The following is a 23931-nucleotide window of genomic DNA, read 5'->3' as shown; positions in this document are numbered from 1 at the left end:
TGAGACGTTACCAGTAATCCTTCCAATCTAACGTATTTAGAGTGATTCTGTATGGCTCACTCTCCTTATATTTGCATCCACGCACATTTGCATGGCAGCAAGGCTTCCCAGGTGGCTCAGTGGTAAAGAACCTGCCTGCCAGTTCAGGAGACATGGGTTTGATCCCTGGGTTGGAAAGATCCCTGGAGTAGGAAATGGCAAACCACTCCAGTATTCTTGCTTGGAAAATCCCACAGAGAAAGGAGTCTGACAGGCTACAGTCCATGGGGTCACAAAGAGTCAGACACAACTGAGCATGCACATCATCACGTCAATCATAACATATATACACCCTGTGTCTTACTTATGTCCTTGCATTTTGTCAAATTCATGTATTTGTGCATGTGACATAATACTCATCCCTGTTAATGTCAGCATAACCAGAGTAAATAGCTGGACTTCGAAATGAAAGGTTGATTTTCACTTTGCTGTATCCTAATTGGATCTGTTCAGTTCAGTTCAGTTACTCACTCATGTCTGACTCTTTCTGATCCCATGGACTGCAGCACACCAGGTTTCCCTGTCTATCACCAACTCCCAGAGCTTGCTCAAACTCATGTGCATTGAGTCAGTAATGCCATCCAACCATCTTATCCTTTGTCATCCCCTTCTCTTCCTGCCTTCAATCTTTCCCAGCATCAGGGTCTTTGCCAATGAGTCAGTTCTTCGCATTAGGTGGCCAAAGTATTGGAGCTTCAGCTTCAGCATCAGTTCTTCCAATGAACACTCAGGACTGATCTCCTTTATAATGGACTGGTTGGATCTCCTTGCAGTCCAAGGGACTCTCAAGAGTCTTCTCCAACACCACAGTTCAAAAGCATCAATTCTTTTGCACTCAGCTTTCCTTATAGTCCAACTCTCACATCCATACATGACTATTGGAAAAACCATAGCTTTGACTAGATGGACCGTTGTTGGCAAAGTAATGTCTCTGCTTTTTAATATGCTGTCTAGGTTGGTCATAGCTTTTCTTCCAAGGAGCAAGTGTCTTTAATTTCATGGCTGAAATCACCATCTGCAGTGATTTTGGAGCCCAAGAAAATAAAGTCTGTCATTGTTACCATTGTTCCTCCATCTATTTGCCATGAAGTTATAGTCTGGATGCCATGATCTTAGTGTTCTGAATGTTGAGTTTTAAGACAGCTTTTTCACTCTCCTCTTTCATCAAGAGATTCTTTAGTTTCTCTTTGCTTTCTGCCATAACAGTGGAGTCATCTGCATATCAGAGGTTATTGATATTTCTCCCAGCAATCTTGATTCCAGCTTGTGCTTCATCCAGCCCAGCATTTCACATGATGTACTCTGCACATAAGTTAAATAAGCAGGATGACATTATACAGCCTTGACATACTCCTTTCTCAATTTGGAACCAGTCCATTGTTCCATGTTCAGTTCTAATTGTTGCTTCTTGTCCTGCATACAGGTTTCTCAGGAGGCAGGTCAGGTGGTCTGGTATTCCCATCTCTTTGAAAATTTTCCACAGTTTGCTGTGATCCACACAGTCAAAGGCTTTGGCGTAGTCAATAAAGCAGAAGTAAATATTTTTCTGGAACTCTCTTTCTTTTTCTATGACCCAACGGATGTTGGCAATTTGATCTCTGGTTTCTCTGCCTTTTCTAAATCCAGCTTGAACATCTAGAAGTTCTCAATTCATATACTGTTGAAATCTGGCTTGGAGAATTTTGAGCATTACTTTGCTAGTGTGTGAGATGAGTATAATTGTGCGGTAGTTTGAACATTCTTTGCCATTGCCCTTCTTTGGGATTGGAATTAAAACTGACCTTTTCCGATCCTGTAGCCACTGCTGAGTTTTCCAAATTTGCTGGCATATTGAGTGTGGCACTTTCACAGCATCATCTTTTAGGATTTGAAATAGCTCAGCTGGAATTCCATCACCTCCACTAGCTTTATTCCTAGTGTTGCTTCCGAAGGCCCACTTGACTTTGCACTCCAGGATGTTTGGCTCTCATTAAGATCTTTTTTGTATAGTTCTTCTGTGTATTCTTGCCACCTTTTCTTAACATCTTCTGCTTCTGTTAGATCCATACCATTTCTGTCCTTTATTGTGCCCATCTTTGCATGAAATGTTCCCTTGGTATCTCTGATTTTCTTGAAGAGATCTCTAGTCTTTCCCATTCTATTGTTTTCCTCTATTTCTTTGCATTGATCACCAAGGAAGGCTTTCTTATCTCTTCTTGCTATTCCTTGGAACTCTTCATTCAGATGGGTATATGTTTTCTTTTCGCCTTTGATTTTCTCTTCTCTTCTTTTCTCAACTATTTGTAAGCCCTCCTCAGACAACCATTTTGCCTTTTTGCATTTCTTTTTCTTGGGGACAGTCTTGATCACTGCCTCCGGTACAGTGTCACGAACCTGTGTCCTAGTTCTTCAGGCACTCTGTCTATCAAATCTAGTCCTTTGAATCTATTTGTCACTTCCACTATATAATTTTAAGGAATTTGATTAGGGTTATACCTGAATGGTCTAGTGATTTTCCCTACTTTCTTCAATTTAACTCTGAATTTGGCAATAAGGAGTTCATGATCTGAACCATAGTAAGCTCCCAGTCTTGTTTTTGCTGACTATATAAAGCTTCTCCATCTTTGGCTGCAAAGAATATAACCAATCTGATTTTGGTATTGACCATGTGGTGATGGCCATGTGTAGAGTCGTCTCTTGTGTTGTTAGAAGAGTATTTGCTATGACCAGTTTGTTCTCTTGGCAAAACTCTGTAAGGAGCATCTTTAATTTTTTTTTTCTTTCGGTATTTCAGACTGTTTCCTTAGGCTAGATTTATGGAAGGGGATTGAAAAATCAAAGGGTTTGGTTAACTTCATGACTCTTGAAGCCTGTCTCATAAGATTTTATCTCTGCCTCCGGATTATAACAATACAAATGTATGTCAAACTTCCCAAGGATTTGCTAAATTGCACACTCTCCTTTTTAAGTTAACTAAAAGCCACAGTTGAATGTTAATCTTCCCCCTATTCTTTTTTGCTTTTTTGTTTTTTTGGTTGGATGTGTTTGATGTCGGTCTGGTTTGGTTGTCGTCTTTCTAGGTTTGTGGCTCATGCAGAAACTGAAGAAATCCGGGTCGCTTTTGCAGCTGACCTTCAGGGATAATGCTGATCTGCGCAAATGTTTCCTCTACCAACTAAGCCAAAAGACAGGTGAGTGGATCCCCCAGCTGCACCCTGAAGTGGCAGTGAGTGGGAGCTGGAGAGCCAAACCTTGAAACCCAAATTAGATTCAAAGTTGCATTACTTCACTCACAGAAGGATGTCATCAGGAGCTGCAGTGTGACATAGCTTCCTCAGTTCACAGAGAGCCCAGCAGCTACCCAAGAACTAGCTGCTTCTTGACCACCTCCCCTGCAGCCTGGGGGCCAGAGGCAGGTGTGTGCAGTGTCCTCTACCTTAGAGTTGCAGCATCTACTTCCCACCAAGATTTTAATGTGCCCAGGTCTGTGTGCCAACCGACAGCTCCTTTACCCGGGTGCAGATTCCCCTACCAAAAGGGCAGGTGGACACTGTCCATTTCTGTTGATAGGGCAGAGGGACATGGGGGTGCTTAAGATCACACCTTTACCCACACTTGCAATGAGGAAGCACATACAGGTGTTGAAGACTCTACCTGCCAAGGGAGTGAGCAGAGCACAGCAGTGACCTCATGTCACTGAGGGAGCAGAGAGGGTGACCAGGTGTCGTACTGAGTCCTGCCCAGCAAGCTGGCCTGACCCAGGGTCTGTCTCATGGGCCACAATCTTCCATCAGTGTCAAAACACTGACTCTGATGCTATCTCTGCCTCCCTGGATGTGAGCCTGGTGTAGCCCTGGACTGATGATAACCTTGGACAAGTTCCTTACCCATGTCTGTATCTGTGTGCTTCCATGAGAGCTACACCCCCGTGGGGAAGGGACGGAAGCAGGCTTGGGCAGAGGAGCAGTTGGATCACAGTGTGGCCCCTCCAGAATTATCCTGCAGAGGGAGGAGGTCTGGTATCTGCCCCCTGCGGATCACTGAGAGTTGGCCAACCCCAGCTTGTGGTCTTGGGCTGTTATCTGGGATGAAAAGGCTCCCTTCATTAGAGGCGTCCCCCAGTGTCCCTGGGCTGAAAGCAGTCTGACGGGGGACCTGGGTAGAGCACCGCAATGCTGGGATATCCCTGGTGAGCTTGGGGACTGAAAGAATAGGCTGTGATGCTTCAACTGGGAGATCCCTCTGCCTCAGAGCAGGCTGATTCAGGGAGGTGAGGTGACCTGCAGAGCGATGAGGTCAGAGGCTGTTTTCCTCCCGCAGGTGACGGTACTGGGGCTGGCACACAGGGAACCATGGGGTTGGGGAGGAGGAGCGGCAAAATACTAGATTTACTTCCTTATGGACTCCTTTCTGTTCCCGCCCAGAAAGGCATTTTTGTCACTTACCTGTTATTTATCTTCCACTGCTCAGGGTCGTGAGCTTAGTTTCTGCGGCTGATGAAGTCAAAGCCGCCCCCTCCCCTCTAACTTGCAGAGCCTCTTTTCCCCGTCCCAGACCCGAAGACCCTCATTCAGTGACTCCACCGGTGTGTCTGGTATCTTTCCGCTTTTCCTTTCTCCCGGGCAAGTTTGTGAAATGTGTGCAAAGCAGGGGCTGTGGGTTGAAACCGCCTGAGCAAAACAGCACCCGCCCGGCTTAATTGCAGGTCTGCAGTATTTTAAAAACGTTGTGCTGGTTGCTTCTCCCCAAGACCGCTACGTGCCCTTTCATTCAGCCAGGATCGAGATGTGTAAGACCGCCCTCAGAGACAGACACACAGGTAAGCCACATTTCCTTTCCTTTTCTCTCCTTTTTCTCCTTCCCTTCCCGTTTCTCCTCCATCTCCCTCTTCTTTTTCTTCTCCCCGCCCCCTTCTCCTCCTCCTTCTTTCCTCTTCCTTCTTCTTCGTTTTTGTGACTTTCTGATTTGAAAAGCAAAAGGAAATCATGATGAAGGTAACTCTGCCTAGTAGGGCGCATCAGATATTCTGCCAAGGACTAGGAGCCCAATACATACCTGGTGTTTTTCTGTGGATTCCACTGCTGAACTTTTGCCCCCACCTCTCGTCCATCTTCCCTCCTCCCAGGCCCTGTTTACGCGGAAATGATCAACAACCTTCTTCGCCCTCTGGTGGACGCCAAGGACTGCACTTTGATCCGACACAATGTATTCCACGCCTTGCCCAACACTGCCAACACCCTGATTGGCCGAGCGGCTCACATCGCTGTGCTGGACTCCGAACTCTTCCTGGAGAAGTTCTTCTTGGTGGCGGGACTCAACTATTTCAAGTAGTGGCTTTGAGCGCGCGGGCCTTGGGGAGCTCGCCAGAAACGTTTAAGATCCATGAGAGCTCTGGCTGAGACATCCTTTTGCAGACCTCTGTCATTCCAAGGTTGAGCTCAGAGAGGAAGGCGCTGAGGGGTGGAGGGTGGGGTGGGACCGGACATTCGAGGTGCTTCCCTTTTCGGAGAGTTTGGGAAAGCTGAATCGATAGTGTCAAAGACAAGACTTTGCCCGAACCTGTCTAGCCACCTGGAGTCTCATTCAAGATGCTTTCTAGCAAAATTTGGAGAAAATAAAGAAACAGAATCCTTGGAGTTGGTGAGCCCACCTTCTTAACTCCCATTGGCTCACAGAGAGATGGCTCCAAGTTAACTAGATTTGTTGGGTATGTGACTAGTTCATAGCTTTATCATTTTTGATGCACTCAAGCATTTCAGAACTCAGGTTAACCTCTGTGCAGAAGTGGAACATATTTATGTAAATATAATCCTTAATTGATTCAAATGTGCCACTTGTTCAAGACCGTGTGAACCCATATTCTTATGCTCTCCTCATATTTTCTCAACAAGGGACAAAGGAATGCTTCATAACCTCTGGTTTTATTTCTTAACAGCAGCCGGTGGGGTGATTTGAGGTATAGAGCGATGCTATCAGTAAATGCAAGTTTGTTGCAGAGAAAAATTTAACTGGTGAACTGGCTGCTCCACCTACTCCTCCAGACTTTTTCTATGCATAACCCCGGTTCACACATAATTTTTTGTGATTGCTGACATCTCTGTCTGTAGTAGGGAAAACAGACTGAGACTAACCCTAGCAGAAGGAGGCCCTTAAATGTGCACACACCTGGTGAAGCTCCTGCTGATACCCGTCCAAAGAAATGCTATGTTAGCATTTGACGCACTCGCAAACAAATGAAAACCATCACATGGCCAGCTGCTTCTCCTCTCCGTGGAAGGGGAAAGACATCTTAATGGAGGAGTGCTGGATTTAAAACCTCAGGGGGGCTCTGAGAAGGGTGCTGGTTATCTTTCACTAGAAATGTCTTCTTGCCTTAGGAAAATAAAGGGCTAGGGAAGGTTATCATTGATTCACACACACACACACACACACACCACACACACGAGACAACAGGACAAATGTGAAATCAGACAGAACAACAGCCAGGTTGGGGATTCAAATTGTTATTGGTAAGAGACTTAAGGGGACTTTTGAAAAATTACTGGAGTGTTTAATATGGTTCCAAAGACTGAGTATGCGCTATGGGCTAACAGAAGCCTGCAGGATCATTTAGTTGTAATGAAGGAACACATGACCAAGGACCATAGGGATCATTAACACAGAAGACACGTCTTCTGCAGACAGAAGCTCCTCCCACTTCTGCAAAAGTTGCTTCTGAAACTGAAAACTCGTCTGGAACCAGACTCCTGGTCCCAGCACCTGGATCATAACCTTAGTGATGCCCACCAGTGCCATGGTAGTAAGCCAAGGAATTCTCAGCTGAGACTTTCAGTTCCTCAGGTATTAACAGTGTGACTTTGAAAACACAGTAGACCATGGCAATCAAGTCCAAGTAGACAGCTTTGCAGGAGAGCAGACTGAGGCATTTCTAAAGAAAGGAAAAGCTGGAGAGGGGGTTGGAAAAACCTCCGACACAAGAGATTCAGGGTCTCTGTGGGTCTTCTTCGAAATCTCATTGTATCTTAGTCTTAACATGTATGGGATAAGTAATGCCTTGGGTCACTCTCCCACTGGGTATTTTTCCAAGCTCTTGATGGGCATAGGCTCTGGTTACTCATGAACATGACCAGTCTGCTGTATGACCCAGAGCGGGTGTGGTTCCCACAGTGCAGCCTATGAACTTACAGTTCCTTACAAGTGCCCAAGTGCAGGGCCGGACCATGGTTTATAGCATCTTCTCCTTTTTGGCCAAATAAGGAGCATTTCATGTTTGTTTTTCCTGTGCCCATCAGCAAAGTTTGTCATCCCCTGGTCATTTGAAAGACCGTGCAGCCAGCGGCTATGAAGCCAGGGTGAATCAATGACCGTCGTCTTTTCCAATAACCAGATGCCATTTTTAACTTCAATATGCTGTCTGGACATAGAACTAATGGCAATAAACATCCAGCTGTGTGGTGCACCTCTTTTTTATAGGGGTGCTCTGCTGTCTTTGTAAACCCTCTCTGGCCTCTGATCATCTATTATAATTGTGTAGAAAGTATATATCTCTATATTGTAAATAAGAGCGTCCAGTGTTGCGTGTCATGCCTCATTTGAAAGGCTTTTTTATGTCTCTTTCTATCGAAGTATAGACATATTATATATATATATATACATAAATATACATATAATGTAAAACAGGGACATTCTATTATTGACTATAAAATTATAACAAAATGCCTGCCAAGATAATAATAGTATGTCTTCATTCTCAACAGAATTTTTGTTTTTGTCTTTATGATTTGTTAAATTTTTCAGAACTAGTTTAGAAGTAAAAATGATTAATATTGAGATGAATGGAATTTGTTGTTCATGAGCCAGACACACCCAAAGAAACGAATGTGAAGCTAAAGTCACCTTGGGGCAAAAGTAATACCTCCATGGCAGGTTGAAATCAGCTGCAATGATGTGTACCCGGGGAGCAGGTGGGGCGAGAATGGATTCCTATTGGTTTCTGGAGTCCACAGGTGTTCACTGAGCAACTTCCACCTGTGCCAGGTGGGAGCACAGGGCTAAAATGCAGAGTCTGTGTCCTCAGAGAATGCAAGGAAGATCTGGCCCTGTTAGTAAAGCATGGTGTGATGAGGGCTTTGATGAGACACAGGCAGGATCAAGGGGATTCTAGAAGTCTAGTCTTCATTGCCTGGAGAATAAGAATGGGGCTTTCAAAGGGAGACCTGAAAAGGGTGATACTGACCTTGCACAGCCTGTTACCACCAAGTGTATGCATTCATCAATTCATTTATTCAATCATTCATTCAACAAACACATCTCGAGGGCTTACTGTGTGCCAGGAATGTATTGGTAAGATTCAGTAGTTCATAGTTTAGCAAGGAATACGGCCAATCAGATGGGAAGTTAGAGCAGGCAGGCCCCAGGGAGGTGGCAGGGATCTGATGGTGGCTTAGAGGAGGGACCCTGTGGATATAGGATGGTGTGTGATCAGAAGGGGCCTTGTGGAAGATTCCGTGTCTACACCTAGACACCAGGCTGAAGAAGAGTTGGCTGGGTGGAGGGTGGGTTGTGGGGACCCTCAGGGAGTGAACAGGGTAAGTAACAGGTTTCATATGAGAGAGAGCTGAGAGCCTTTGTTACACTGGTCAGGCAGATAGAGTCAGTTTTGGTACAAGAAAGGAGGTGTAGGAAGTTAGCCACCATGGGGGATTGCCTTCTTATATCAGGAAGGAATTTCCATCATTAACACTAGTAGGGAAATTTCTGCTCAGTAAGGAGGTCCCATGAGAAACCAGACTCCACAACTGTAATCACATCTCTCTCCAGGGTTACTGAACTGAAAGCATTATCTTAGGTATTTTGCTATATGCTGCTGTTTAGTTGCTAAATCACATCCAACTCTTTTGCAGCCCCATGAACTGTGGCTCACCAGGCTCCTCTGTCCATAGGATTCCCAGGCAAGAATACTGGAGTGGGTTACCATTTCCTTCTCTAAGGGGTCTTTCCTTCCCAGGTAATGAACCTGTGTCTCCTGCATTGGTAGGTGAATTCTTTACCACTGAGCCACCAGGGAGGCTATTCTTAGGTATTTACAAGCCCCCAATTGAGAGCTTCCCTGGTGGCTCAGCTGGTTAAGAATCCACCTGGAATGAGGGAGACCTGGGTTTGATTCCTGGGTTGGGAAGATCCCCTGGAGAAGGGAAGGGCTACCCCCTCCAGTGTTCTGGCATGGAGAATTCCAGGGACTGTGTAGTCCATGGGGTCGCAAAGAGCCGGACACAACTGAGCAACTTTCACTTTCACTTTCAAATGTAACTGACAGGTTGTCATCCTAGGGTGTAGAGATATTAAGATACATCATGTAATTCTAAACACTAAAAGGATCTGGATCAACCATCAGACTTCATGTTTTATTTTTAGCTGGTAGTTTTTAAATTAAAACCTTGAAATCTCAGAACTGGAAGAGGACCAAGGAGTTGTTTCATTCAGACTTTACCTGATATTTAGCATCTGAGCTTTGTTCTCCCAACCTCCACTAACCATGTGAGTCTTCATCCATATATGTCGAAGTGCATACATGAATACTCCTTTGAAGTTACAGGCAGTAGTACATGCATGCCTGCCTGCATGCTTCTTTCAGATAAAGGACTGTCCCACGAAGACTTTTCTAAACCTTCAAGGTGCCTTCCCAAGTCTTTCTATGTCCCTTTCTCTTTTGACTTTTTTTCAAAGCTTTTTATCCCCAAAGTACCTCTTTACCATTACACATAATGCTAGAGATATTGCAATAGAAAACACTATGGAAAGTCTCGAAAAAAGCTGAACTTCTCCCAGTGCTTGTTTTATGTTGAATGGTAATAACACACCTTACTATTCAGTGGGTCGAATTCTAAAAACCAGTTTTAATTTTAGGGAAAAAGGCTCCAGTGCCTCCTCTCACACAAAGGAATGGCCTTACTGTATACAAGTACACTTAGAACAGATGTAAACATATGGCCGTGTGGGTCACACTCTGTTTATATCTAAGCCAGGTCATAGCCCTACAGTTGATCTTTTCACAGCTAAATTATCAAGTGTCTCCACTTGTGTGTGTCTCCATTTCATAGATGTGTTTATGATAGTATGACTGCAAGGCACGATCCTCAAACCCAAAACTCCATGACTTAACATGGATTCGGAGACCTCTAGAGGTAAAACAAATCCGGGCTCTCATTTATCTTCTTTTTAACATGTGAAGGAGCAAAGGAATGGAAATAACATGCAGCACCCCACTTTGGTTTGCTAGGTCATGTGCATCTATGAGTTCATTTAATCTTTAAAACTCATATAGCATGCAGATGGTATTGGGAGAAGTCAGGTAACTTGACTAAGGTCACACAACTTAGCCATGGTAGAGTCAAAATTCGAGCCCTGAGCTTCCCTGTTATCCTTCATGCTATTGAATGCATCCAGCCCAGAGATGTTAATAGATCGCAAAAGTCATATATCTGTTAAAAATCAATGCCAGGATTCTTCAAATCCTAAACCATGATCTTATGAGTTTTCTCTTATAGCATATTCCTGTTCAAGGCACCTACATAACTGATAAATGAGATGGCAAAGGAAAAACATAATTCAATGATAAGGGTGGTTTAATAAGGCATTGTCCATAAGCATAACGGGGTGATTGGCTGGCCTGTTGGCTCTTGATTAATCATCTGTCTTTCCCAGTCACTGTGTCTCAAGTTTTTCTTTCTCCTACCGGCCTGAAACCACTTTCCCCTAGACCACAATGCGTTCCATAACTGCTCAGACCACACCCTTGCATCTATCCTCCTGTCTCTTTCTGCTTTTCCCACATTGGAAGGGCTCCTCATTTTCATATGGGAATCAATTCCTTGTCCGTTGGTTGTGAACCTGGACCCAGTGGTTCATGGCTTATGGATTCCTGCTTCAGCATGATGTCTTAGCATCAGAGCTCAGTTTTCTCATGTTTCCATGAAGCCACGCTCATCTCCTTCCTGTGTTCTGGTGGCCCTCCTCCATACGCACTCCTTAGAGCAGGAGTCTTGTTTTGCCACTGTTTCCCATTACAGAGTCAGGGTTCAGTAAGGAAGTTCTGGACAGGCCCAGTTCTTTGAAAGCTTGCGTTTTCTTCTCTAGCACCTCATCCGACACACAGCAATGGATTCCCATAAAGAAACAGTTTGACGTTGGTTCCTGTTTGCCCTCTAGGCTTCTGGATTTGCAAGAGGAAAGTAGTTGTGTCAGAGAAGATCTCACCGTGGCAGGTCCTGTAATGGGAAGAACCACTGTATCTCTGGGGCGTGCTTTCAAGCCAGGGGGCTAGTGTCCTCAGCTATAAAACAGACTTCCATGGGTCTGCTTTAAAGGTTGCTGTGGGGGTTGGAGGGGCATCTGGATGAGAAAGGGGTAAGCAGAGAGGAACAGTGCCCGAGCAGAGTAAGCACTGAGGGGATGGCTCAGAAATACTTTATAGCAAAAGTTCGCTCTGAGGAATTTTCTTTATAACTCCACACCTTTTTACATTCATAGTTGATGGTGTGAAGGAGATCACCCTGTTTGAAACTTGAAGACTCAAACTTCCAGAAGTTAGAACATTCTGTTATGATTCCAAGAGCCTCCAAACTGGAGTTTTCCAGCTCAGTTCATGAATAACTGGATGATCTATGTAGTAAAACTATTTTCCTGCTCAGGGTATAATGTAAGCCATGGTTAAGTTGAGAGGAAGGGCTGAAACCTGATACCCAACTAAGAACAATATTACATCAAATTTAAGGTGTTCAGAAGTGTTAATTCTGTAAATGTCACTCAGAATCTTATTATTGCATCAAACAAAAAAGACTTTTAGTGCTTGGGCTGAATGTCCTTTAGTCCAAGGTTAAGATTACTGCATATGGCAAAATACCCTGCTCCATCCTTCTTGCTCCAAGGAAGTTTAATAATAATCCAAATACTGAATTTAATAATAATCCTGATAACCTATGCATATATTACTATCTTTTGCTTGTTTTAAACTTTTTTTTTAAAGGAAGCATCCCATTCTGTCCCACAAACTGTCTTGCTCGTATGTAACAAAATCAAAGTCTGATTTTCCCTTCATTCCTAATATTCCCAGAGCTTACACTTGACTGCATTTCTTTTTAAACAGTGTTTATTTAGTCTCTGCTGAGTTCTATGCTAGCTACAGGTGGCTACAGAAATTCATCAGACGAGACCCTGCCATACAAAAGTTTATAATCTGAGGGGAGGAGAGGAGACCCACATACCAGAATGTCCACCTAGAGTAATAAGGAAAAAGAACAGATGGGAAATACCAAGAACATTACCGCTTCAGCATCTCTTAGAACAAGCCAAACTGCTTCTATCAGGATGCCAGCATCCTGCCAGGGTCTGGAAGGAGGAAACTAGCCCAGAGGAGTTGCCATAGTGGTATAAGCCGTGCCTCTCATGCAAGACCTCCAAGCTTCCTTGCCGACACTGACACCATCCCCAGGTCAGTGTCAAGTCAGGAAATTTGTCAAAGGAGATGTTCAGTGGTGCCGGTTACAGCTCAGTCTGCCTAGAAGCACCACCTCCTGAATGGCATGTTATCTGTCTGTAGTACAAAGTCTCTAGATGCTCTGTGGCTAAACTGTTTATTCTACATTTTTTTTCTTTCAAGTTAATAGGGGAAAGTGTGAAAAGTGAAAGTGTTAATTTCTCTGTCTTGTCTGACTATGATCCCATGGAGTGCAGCCTGCTGGGCTCCTCTGTCATGGAATTCTCCAGGCAGGAATACTGGAGTGGGTTGCCATTCCCTTTGCCAGGGGTTCGTCCCAATCCAGGGATCGAACCCGGGTATCCTGCCTTGCAGGCAGATTCTTTAACATCTGAGCCACCAGGGAAGCCCCTTAATAGGTGAAACAGATTATCAAATAAATAAATGGTCCACTGATTGTGTCCATAAACATTACCACACTCCAGCTTAACCAGGAGAACCAGCCTGTGGCTTTTTGTTTATCTGTCATACAACGCAGGGCTCTGGAATTCATTTTGTTTTATTATGTTGTAATCTAGTTTTCAAATGTGACCTCCTACCTTGTAGAAGGTAAATAGAGGCAGGGTCTTCAGCACGGTCCCTTTCTCTGAAAAAAGAACCTGAATGTATAGCTTGATGCCACTGTGAATTCCTAATGCATATTTATTCTGGTGACAATGTATACAATAATTATAATCTCCCAAACATCCTTGGAAATTGTAAAATTACGGTGATGGGAATAACAAAGTCATCAGAACCAATATAATTCTACTATTTTTCTACATTTGCTTTTTGGTCGGCATTTTGTGTAGCTCGTGATGTGTATCAATGATAACAACAATCATAATAAAAAAAAAATCCTTTGACTTTCTTTGGCCAGGACTTTGTGTTTATGCAATGTACATTAGCCTCTCTCTAGGAATGCACTTAGGGCTGAAGGGGTTATTTCTACGTTTGGTCAGGGGACGTCTGGCAGGTGGAAGTTATTTCTGTTACTCACACGGCAGAAAGGGTCCAGGGTGTCTTGGGGTGGTTGAACAGGGCAGTGAGGAGACTCCAAACTGGCCTTTAGGAGGGTCCGGTCAGGGCGTGGGCCGTGTCCTTCAGTGAGCAGGGGACCCCCAAGTCTTCATCCGTATGCCCAGCGCACCCTGTGTACCCACACAGTTTAACCCTCAGAGCTGCTCACTCAGAATGCTTCTGGAGGAGTGAACTCTTGGACTCTGGGTGGTATCTTGGCTGAAAGTGTCTGGATGATCAATATTCTGAGAGAAACAGAATTACAATATTTAAGTCAACTACTGGGATTCAATGTTCTAAGTATTTTAAGTAGATAATTTCCTTCTCTCCAAAAAGAGGTGTTTTTTTGTTGTTGTCTTTTTTTTTCTTTTTTTGCTAAAAATCACAAGGACAAATAACATATATATATATATATATATATTTTTTTTTTCATTTCTTAAAGAGAAGAAGCATCACACCATGGAAAAAAGAACCCATTATTTCCTGCTACATGGAAAGGCCCTTTGCCATGAGTTCATGCCCAACGCCCACTTCCAGTAGAAACCGCCGGTCAGCGTAACTCCTGTTGGGCTGGCTCACTGACGATTCTTATGGCTAATAGTTAATAGTATTATTGATGCCTTCTCCTATTGCTGAGGGTTTGATTTTTTCCCCCTGTCAGATTGTGTTCTTCTTGGAGGAATAAGTGAATAAGAATAAAACAGGGATCGACCTTTCTAGATTTCCTGCTTCCCAATTTGCAAACAGTAGCCATAACCCCCAGCTGTCAAAAAGGATAGAGCCCAAGGGATTCACTTGGGGAGTTGGGGTCCAGAATTCCTGCCCTTCAGGAACTTACAGCAGGATACTTCTAGCATCATTTTCCCTCTTTGCAATTTTTCTTGCCCCTCCTGTTTGTATGTTAAGTGAATTTGTTTATTCCAAGAGTTTATGAAAGGCTCTGATGTTTGTCAGACAATGTGTAGGGAGGAGAATGGCGTGACCACAGATCGAAGTATCTATTACCCAGAGTTTTAAAAAAATGCAAAGAACTGGCCAAGCTTTTCCCAGGACCTAGTATTCTTGGCCACCATGGAACCAGTCCCTTCTTTCCTTATGACAGAGAGGCATTGACATTTTTAGAATGGGGATGTCCCTTAAAAATCATGGGTCCAAGCACCTATTTTACAAATGAGGAAACAGATTCAGAAGGAGGCAGCTAAGCTGCTCTAGGGCCCGGGTCTTTGCCTGTGGCCTCTAGAAGCTGTGACCCGGCCTCATGCTGTCTACACTGCAGACTGTGTTCCCCTGTCTGTGTGGGGGGTTTACTGACACCATCTGAGCCGGGAGTTCGGCCTGTTACAGCTGCATCTCCACCAGTGGGTCACCCCACAGTCGGGTCTGGGGCTGCTTTTTTAACACTTTCTGCCCCAAGTTTCCTTTCTCTATCTTGTCCCTTAAAAAATGAACTTCTGAGAGACGGAGAGTGACTTTTACTCAGACACAGGGGCCCTCTGAGCCCTTTTAATGGGAGACCAGATGTTGGATGAGTTCTCATTAAGTCCTGGGCTTGTAGGTTGAGTGTTAATATTTGCCTTTTGAATTCATATCATTATTACTCCTGCCAGTAATATACTTTTCAATAAATTAAATTGATTTTTCCAGTATAATAAATGGAAAGGGCTTTTGGCCGTGTGTGTGTGTGTGTGTGTGTGTTTCATGCTCTTTCCACAGTCACTCTCAATGACAGGGCTCATGGTGGCTGATCCACTGGTCTCAAGGATGATAATCAGAAGTGAGGCAGTAGAATTCATGGACTTTGGGCTTGGGACCTCATAGGGGGAAAAATTCACCCCTTACATTTGCAAAACTCTAAGTTCACAAATTCATCTTTAAAAATGTAAATATAATATGTTGCCTGCAGTTTGTGACATTACAGTGAGTCCCATTGTTCTTGGGACAAAGGCTAAATGTCTTGTAAAACCTGACCTATTCCAGCCGTATATAAGCTCTGTCTCTTGCTTATTATTAAAGCCCTAAAACCTAGCACATAACACTGATCATGGGGCTTTGAACTGTTCACCATTATCCATTCACCCAGTTGGCAAATACAATTATAAGATATTTTACATTTTTAAATAATTGCATTTATTTGACTGCACTGGGTCTTTGTTGCTGCACAGACTTTTCTCTAGTTGCGGTGAGCAGGGTCTGCCCTCTAGTTTCAGGGTCCTGGCTTCTCACTGTGGTGGCTGCTCTTGTTGGGGAGCACCTCGTTGGGGCGGATGGTATTTACAGAGGACAACATGATGACGTGATGTGCAAATGCACTGTGAAAGGATCCCTCTCCATCTAGTTAATGATCACATCCATCACCTCACATATTCATTTCTTTTTAGGGTGAGAACTTTCAAGTTCTACTTTCTTAGCAAACTGCTAGTAGGCAATACAGTGTTATCAATTGTAGGAACCATGTTTCACATTAGATCCTCAAGCCTTTCCATCCCTGTAACTGCAAGTTTGTATCCTTTTACCAGACTCTTCCTATTTTCCTCATCTCCTGCTGCTACTGCTAAGTCACTTCAGTCGTGTCCGACTCTGTGCGACCCCATAGACAGAAGCCGACCAGGCTCTCCCATCCCTGGGATTCTCCAGGCAAGAACACTGGAGTGGGTTGCCATGTCCTTCTCCAATGCATGAAAGTGAAAAGTGAAAGTGAAGTCGCTTAGTTGTGTCCGACTCTTCTCGACCCCATGGACTGCAGCCCACCAGGCTCCTCTGTCCATGGGACTCTCCAGGCAAGAGTACTGGAGTGGGGTGCCATTGCCTTCTCCTCCTCACCTCCTAACACCCGACAATCATTTTTTAATCCTCTGTTTCTATGGATTCAACATTTTTTATAGATTCCACATGTAAGCGCTAGCATGAAGAAATTTTATTCTCCGTCTGGTTTATTTCACTCAGCATAATGCCCTCCACTTTGATCCACGTTGCTTCAGATGACAGGATTTCCACCCGCCCCCTTTTTTTTAAAGGTTGAAAAATGTTCCATTTTACATATATATTATCCATTCATTCATTCAAGGAGCACTTAGTTTGTCTCCATGTCTTAACTATTGTGATCAATGCTGCAATGAATATGGGACTTCAGATATCTCCTTGAGATTTTTTTTTTATATATATATACACCCAGAAGTTTGGATTGCTGAATCACATGGTAGCTCTATTTTTAATCTTTGAGGAAGCCCCACACTGCTCTCCAGGGTGGTTTCACTGGTTTAAGTCCCCACCAACAGTGCACAGGGGTTCCCTTTTCTCCACATCCTCACCAACACTTATCTCTTGTCATTTTGAGACTAGCCAGACATGAGTTTGAGCAAATTCTGGGAGACAGTGAAGGACAGGGTGAGTCGGACATGACTGAGCGACTGAATGATGACAAAAATTCTAACAATGTGAGGAAATACCTCACTGTGGTTTTGATTTGCATTCCCCTGATGTTGAACACCTTTTCATGTGTCTGCAGGCCTAAACCTTCTATGGAAGAATGTCTATTCAGGTCTTTGCTGATTTTTTAATATGGATAATTTAAAACTCAGCTCAAATATACCTTTTATGAAAGCCAGGATCTTTCTTATCTATTTTGCTCATCCCTATCCAGGGCATTTAGGTCAGTACACAGCACAAAGCCGACCCACACTAGTCCCTCTGAGATGCCTGAGGTGAGGCTAAGCCCTCTCCTTATTTTCTTACTGAATGTGGTGGCCCTGTGCCGAGTTGCTTTAGTCGTGTCTGGTTCTGCGACTCTAAGGACTGTAGCCTGCCAGGCTCCTCTGTCCTTGGGATTCTCCAGGCAAGAATACTGGAGTGGGTTGCCATGCCCTCCTCCAGGAGATCTTCCTGACCCAGGGACTGAACCCAGGTCTCCTGCATTGCAGGCAGATTCTTTACCAGCTGAGCTACCAGGGAAGCCCCATGGTGGCCCTGCTGCTGCTGCTAAGTTACTTCAGTCGTGTCCAACTCAGTGGGACCCCATAGACAGCAGCCCACCAGGCTCCCCCGTCCCTGGCATTCTCCAGGCAAGAACACTGGAGTGGGTTGCCATTTCCTTCTCCAAAGCAGGAAAGTGGAAAGTGAAAGTCAAGTCACTCAGTCGTGTCCGACTCTCAGCAACCCCATGGACTGCACCCCACCAGGTGGCCCTCAGTTCAGTTCAGTTCAGTCTCTCAGTCGTGTCTGACTCTTTGCGATCCCATGAATCGCAGCACACCAGGCCTCCCTGTCCATCACCAACTCCTTGAGTTCACTCAAACTCATGTCCATCGAGTCAGTGATGCCATCCAGACATCTCATCCTCTGTCGTCCCCTTCTCCTCCTGCCCCCAACCCCTCCCAGCATCAGAGTCCTTTCCAATTAGTCAACTCTTCACATGAGGTGGCTAAAGTACTGGAGTTTCAGCTTTAGCATCATTCCTTCCAAAGAACACCCAGGACTGATCTCCTTTAGAATGGACTGGTTGGATCTCCTTGCAGTCCAAGGGACTCTCAAGAGTCTTCTCCAACACCACAGTTCAAAAGCATCAATTCTTTGGCGCTCAGCTTTCTTCACAGTCCAACTCTCACATCCATACATGACCACAGGAAAAACCATAGCCTTGACTACTGCTACTGCTAAGTCACTTCAGTCGTGTCTGACTCTGTGCAACCCCATAGACGGCAGCCCACCAGGCTCCCCCGTCCCTGGGATTCTCCAGGCAAGAACACTGGAGTGGGTTGCCATTTCCTTCTCCAGCGCATGAAAGTGAAAAGTTAAAGTGAAGTCGCTCAGTCATGTCCGACCCTCAGCGACCCCATGGACTGCAGCCCTCCAGGCTCCTCCATCCATGGATTTTCCAGGCAAGAGGACTGGAGTGGGGTGCCATTGCCTTCTCCGAAAGGACCCTAAACCAGTCTTATTCCTGAGATTTTACAATGCGCAGTTTCTGAGTCCCTGCATGTACAACTTTGCCCACTAGAGGGCAGAGTTCACTGCTTTTTCTTTTTTTCTGGTCCTTTAAAGGGCCTGGCACGATGCCTCTAACAGTACATGGTCAGCTTTTTCGTCTCTGTTAAGGGATATCACATAAGTAGTTCTCAGTACCCACAAAATAAAATTGCCTAATATAATTTGACTTTATTATTCTGCCAAAGTTGGAAAGTAATACAAATGAATTTCAAAACAAAAACCTAACATTTCTCTATTAAACGATTTTCTCCTTACAAAATGCTGTCACAGCAATAAAATGTTATTAAAAAATAATAAAATAAAAACCAAGGAAACACATTTATGTACCTACATCTGCATTAGTAGCAAATCAATCACTCCAAACCCCTATGAAATAAATGTTAAAGAACACTTAAGGATGATCAGTTTGAAGAGCACCAAATTACTTGCCATCTACTTCACTCTGTCTGGTGGGTCTCTCTTGTCCATCACTAGGTGGGGCCAATGGGCTTTTATTGCCTCTGATCCCCTTGCAAAATCAGGCCAATTGCTACGTCCGGGCATAATCCTTATCCTTGGACAGGAGATACGTAATCAGCTGCCTCAGTTTTACTACAGTGGTGCTCAAACTTGCTGGATGATAAGAATCATTCTGTGCGATTCTTAAAAATACACATACCTGACCTCCAGAAATATCCATTATGAGCTTTATCTCCTTCATCATGTAACCAGGCCCGTTGAATAATGTCCCTTTCCCTAACCAAGTGGTTCTCAGATCTGAGTATATGTAAATATCATCTCAGAGCTTAAAAAAAAAAATCCTAATGCCCACTCTTGTCCCTAGTTCAACCAGAGTCTCTGGGGGTGGAGCCCAGGTCATAAGTGGTTTTAAATCTCCACGGTTGATCCAGTGGGCAACCTGGATTGAGAATCACTGTGGATCATTTAATATGGATCATTTAAAACTCAGCTAGAATATACCTTTTATGAAAGCCAGGATCTTTCTTGTCTATTTTGCTCATCCCTATCCAGGGCATTTAGGTCAGTACACAGCACAAAGCCGACCCACACTGGTCCCTCTGAGATGCCTGAGGTGAGGCTAAGCCCTCTCCTTATTTTCTTACTGAATGTGGTGGTCCTGTGCTAAGTTGCCTTAGTCATGTCCGATTCTGTGACTCTAAGGACTGTAGCCCGCCACGCTCCTCGGTCCTCGGGATTCTGCAGGCGAGAATACTGGAGTGGGTTGCCATGCCCACTCTGATATGAGACTCAAGCCTGACAACTAGTGTTTTCATAGAGTCATTCCTTTCATCGCTGATACCTTCATTCATTTGATTATCCATTCATCTAAAGTGCTTTGGAGTCAGACAGTTGATCTCAAATAAATGATTTACCTCCCTAAGCTTCATGGGTCTCATGTCGACTTTGGAGATTAAGACACCCACCCACATCACTAGACTGCTGTGACAGTTGGTTGAGAAAATATATGAAAAGTAACTGGTAAATAGTATGTATTCAATGAACCGTAGCTATTAAGTCATTCAATCATTTTACAAAACATGTTGTCAGCACTGTGCTAGCCTCAGTGGTTGTGGTAGCCCTGACACACATAGGGATGGTGCCCGTGCCTTTTCTGGCATCCTGAAATTATAAGCATCGAAGTACCCCACAAAATATTGTAAGGTGCAGATGATAAAGAGCGCTCTATTCAAACTCTCTGATGGCCCTATTAACTAAGGACCAAGGTAATGATCAAGCCAATTGGTATCTGGAGATCCCTCCTGGATGGGCAGGAGCTGTTGCGCAGGGTCTATGAGTGGGGACCATATTTGGGCTTCACTGGACCAAGAGACCATTGGAACAGTGTGACTTGGGGGAACAAAATATCCATCAGAGCGAACTGGGCAAAGATAGGGATAAGGCCACGGGGAGCGGGGTGGGGGGCAGCCAGAATCCTCAAGACCCTCTCAGAATTCATAATGGAGAAGATTCTAAATACCTGAAACAAGCACAATATTGTAACTCCACTATGTTTCAATAAAAACATTTATAAATGTTGTTAAATCACGATGGTAGGCAACAAGGGGACTGGCAGGGGGCAGATCCATCCAAAGACACTATGGGGAAAAGAAGGTTCCAAATGGCCAGATCTTCAGGATTTTTTTATTGAAAGGATAAATATGAATTTTAATGTGAAATCCTTCATTTCTCAAATGTTGATACAGATTTTAAGCCTGCTAGGCTCCTCTGTCCGTGGAATTCTTCCGGCAAGAATATTGGTGTAGGTAGCCATTCCCTTCTCCAGGGGATCTTCCTGACCCAGGGCTCGAAGTGGGTCTCCTGCATTGCAGACAGATTCTTTACTGTCTGAGCCACCAGGAAAGCCCCAAACTTAAATATACCATGGCAAAAATGCTTTGGGCAATTAAGACCAATGGATGTAAAATGTAAAATGGGAAGGTAATTCTATCAAGGACTTTGCTAATTGAAAAATTCAAATAAACATTGCTGCTAAATGAGCCAAAACCCCAACATTTATCTCTATAAAAATTTCCAAAAGTGTTTGGTTTGACTTAAAACACTGTCTTTGTTGAGCTTCTTACGCTCAAAGGAGAGTGCTCTCAGAACAATATGACAATTGCATAGAGTTCTAAGAGAAGTGTCTTTTTCCTCATTGGTTCATGGAATTGTTTGTGCAGCTGTCTGACTGCCCCAAAAATCTCTTCCCTTAGAGAATTAAGGGGACTTTTCCTGGTGTCTCAGATGATAAAGAAGCTGCCTGCAATGCAGGAGACCCAGCTTCGTTCCCTGCATCGGGAAGATCCCCTGGAGAAGGAAATGGCAACCCACTCCAGAATTCTTGCCTGGAGAATCCCATGGACAGAAGAGCCTTTACATATGGCAGCCCCACATCATAAGTTCAACACTCTCTGGATTTTATTTTAGATAATTCTTATCTATTAAGGGGCAATTTTCTTTCTCTGCCTGCCATATTTTCTTGAACATCTTCACAAGATGTATTTACGGAATTATCCAACAAGACGACTAAGACCGCCAAATTTGTTTAGCAATTTAGTCAGCAGTTTTCTGTAACAACTTTCTTGGATCCCTCTCTTTCCCTTTTTCTCTAGACCTATACCAGTGCCAGATCTGTTCTTCCTTACTCTGAGCATCAGTGAACAGGCCAAAATCAACTGTTTGGGACAACACGTTTTACTCCATTTTCCTGCAAAGTCACCTTAAATTCTGAGGAATTAGCACAGTTGCTATGCCCACCAGACTCACCCCTGGGAGAATTTTCCGGGGGTAAATGTGTATCCTCCCCCGGGCTGATTCCCTTCCCTGACTTCTTTCTCCTCTTCCACCTTCCCTGCCACCTTGACACTCAGCTTACCTGGCCCCGTGTGGAGTTTCACCTTTATCTTAACAATTGCAGGGAGGCGGTGTGACTGCCTGACCCTCGTCTACTCCATCAGTCCTCTCAGTGTCTGCCTTAACCCTGAAAACATTAATTCTCCCCCATTGCCTCCATGCAAGTGTGGTATTTCCTCCATGAAAAGTGAAGAAATTACCCAGAGTGGTGCAAGTTACACTTTTCACCTGTCTTCATACATGCTCTCAATCTCTCCTATTCTTGTGAATCTATGCAACATGCTGTCTCTGTTCTCCCAAATCCCAGCTTATGTGCACGATAGCTACTAGGAAAGAGTTGGTACCCTGCACAAGGGCCCTGCATCCTTCCCGGTAATGAGCAGAATCACTAAGTCACGTGGAGAAGGGATGTTTCACCCTCTGCTGCCTCCTAGATGAATTGACGCCCACATTCCAGCTTCACACTTATCACCATGCCTGTCACACCTCTAGTCATCGCCTGCTCACTCATTCATTCAAAATATCTTTACTAAGAACCTCTTCGGTGTCAGGTGCTGTGAACAGTGATGGAGATATTCAAATAATTAAGACAGGAGCCTTGCCTTGAAAGCTCTTGTAATCACGCAGAGAAGAGGAATGCGGAGGAAGATAAATTACAGAACAATGTGACGAGACAAGCCAGACAGATGTCAAAGGTACAAACAGCCCAGCAGAGGAGGTGGGACACTGGGTCTGGGGCAAGGAGGGACATCTTGAAGAGGGCCCGCTTAGATGTTGAATGATGACAACGGCTTTGTTAGCTCAACAAGAGAAGACATTGCAGGCAGAGGAGCCAGTCTGTGCAAACCCTGGGGGCAGGCGCTGCCTTTCTGTTCACTGACTCATTCAGCAATTGTTTATCAAGCACCTGGAGACACATCTGTGCATAAAATGGAAAAAAAAAAAAAACAACAACACCCCTGTCTTCCTGGAATTCACACATTCCTAATGTTTCAGGCTTTAGACTAAGATGGAAAAATGACATATGAAAGGGCCAAGGTGTAAAATGGGGCTGTTGTATCTGGAGCCGGGTCACAGAGGGTCTGAAGGACGAGCTGAGGATTTGGATACCACTCTGTATAACAGGCGGGATTTCCAACTTCAGTACTGGTGGCATGTTTGGCTGGGAAGTTCTTCATTGCGAGGGCTCACTTGTGAGCTGTAGGATGGTAGCATTCCATCACTGTGTATCCCACTTCTGATGATCGAAATTGTCTGCTGATATTGCAGGACAGGAGCAGGAGAGAGGAGTCACCGCATACTGAGAGCCCCTAGAATCCGATGAGGCCATTCTAAACGGGTCAAAAGACAGAGCTGTAGTCTCCCTAGAAAGCAGTGTTTTATTTCCACAGGCACATCTGGAAGGGAAGAGCGCATCTTGGGGGGATTGTCATTTGCTGAGCAAAGACCCTGAGGAGAGGCTGGAAGGTTCCTATTAGGAAATATCCCAGAGTCTGGAGTGGATGGATGAGGGTAGACCTTTAGCTGAGGGAATTCCTCAAAGTCAAATAGGAAGAGATACACATGCAAAGCTGATCACTCTAGATTGTATTCAATCCTCAGCTCTGGCTTGATAATGATTTTTTTAAATTAAATTTATTTTTAATTGAAGGATAATTGCTTTACAATATTGTGTTGGTTTTTGCCATATGCCAACTTGAATCAGCCACAGGTATACCGATGTCCCCTCCCTCTTGAGCCTCCCTCCCACCTCCCTCCCATTTCGCAGAAAGGTACACCGAGGTATGCAGAGGTGCAGTGGCTGTGCCAAGGCCACGTGGGTAGTCATGGGGTTCTCCTAGGTCTTTCATATCCGGGAATAAAGTGGCTGTATTTGTCTGGAACGTTTGACCTCTTAGACCACGTGCATGTCCAGTCAGGTTACAGGAAAGGGAAGGACTCCACAAGAGCTAAGGATTCCATGATGAGACCAAATGGCAACATCTCCCATGCTTTGGGGCTTCCCTGGTGGCTCAGCTGGTAAAGAGTACACCTGCAGTGCAGGA

The 23931-nt window shown here is 44.4% G+C and overlaps 1 protein-coding gene across 1 annotated transcript in view; it reads left to right on the top strand.

The window, feature by feature from the left end:
- The window catches only part of FAM135B (family with sequence similarity 135 member B), a 225651-nt gene extending 217902 nt beyond the window's left edge, over positions 1–7749 (top strand). The window contains exons 18-20 of the mRNA XM_086335602.1: positions 3099–3209; positions 4724–4837; positions 5144–7749. Of these exons, the coding sequence (XP_086191728.1) occupies positions 3099–3209; positions 4724–4837; positions 5144–5349 (431 nt within the window). The 3' untranslated portion in view covers positions 5350–7749. The remainder of the gene's footprint in view (positions 1–3098; positions 3210–4723; positions 4838–5143) is intronic.
- Positions 7750–23931: the final 16182 nt, after the last annotated feature.

Source organism: Bos grunniens, chromosome 14 (genome assembly GCF_055505025.1).
Source record: "Bos grunniens cultivar Pamir isolate PY7600 chromosome 14, Bosgru_T2T1.0, whole genome shotgun sequence".
NCBI lineage: Eukaryota > Metazoa > Chordata > Mammalia > Artiodactyla > Bovidae > Bos > Bos grunniens.
This window is presented reverse-complemented; position numbering and strand designations above follow the sequence as displayed.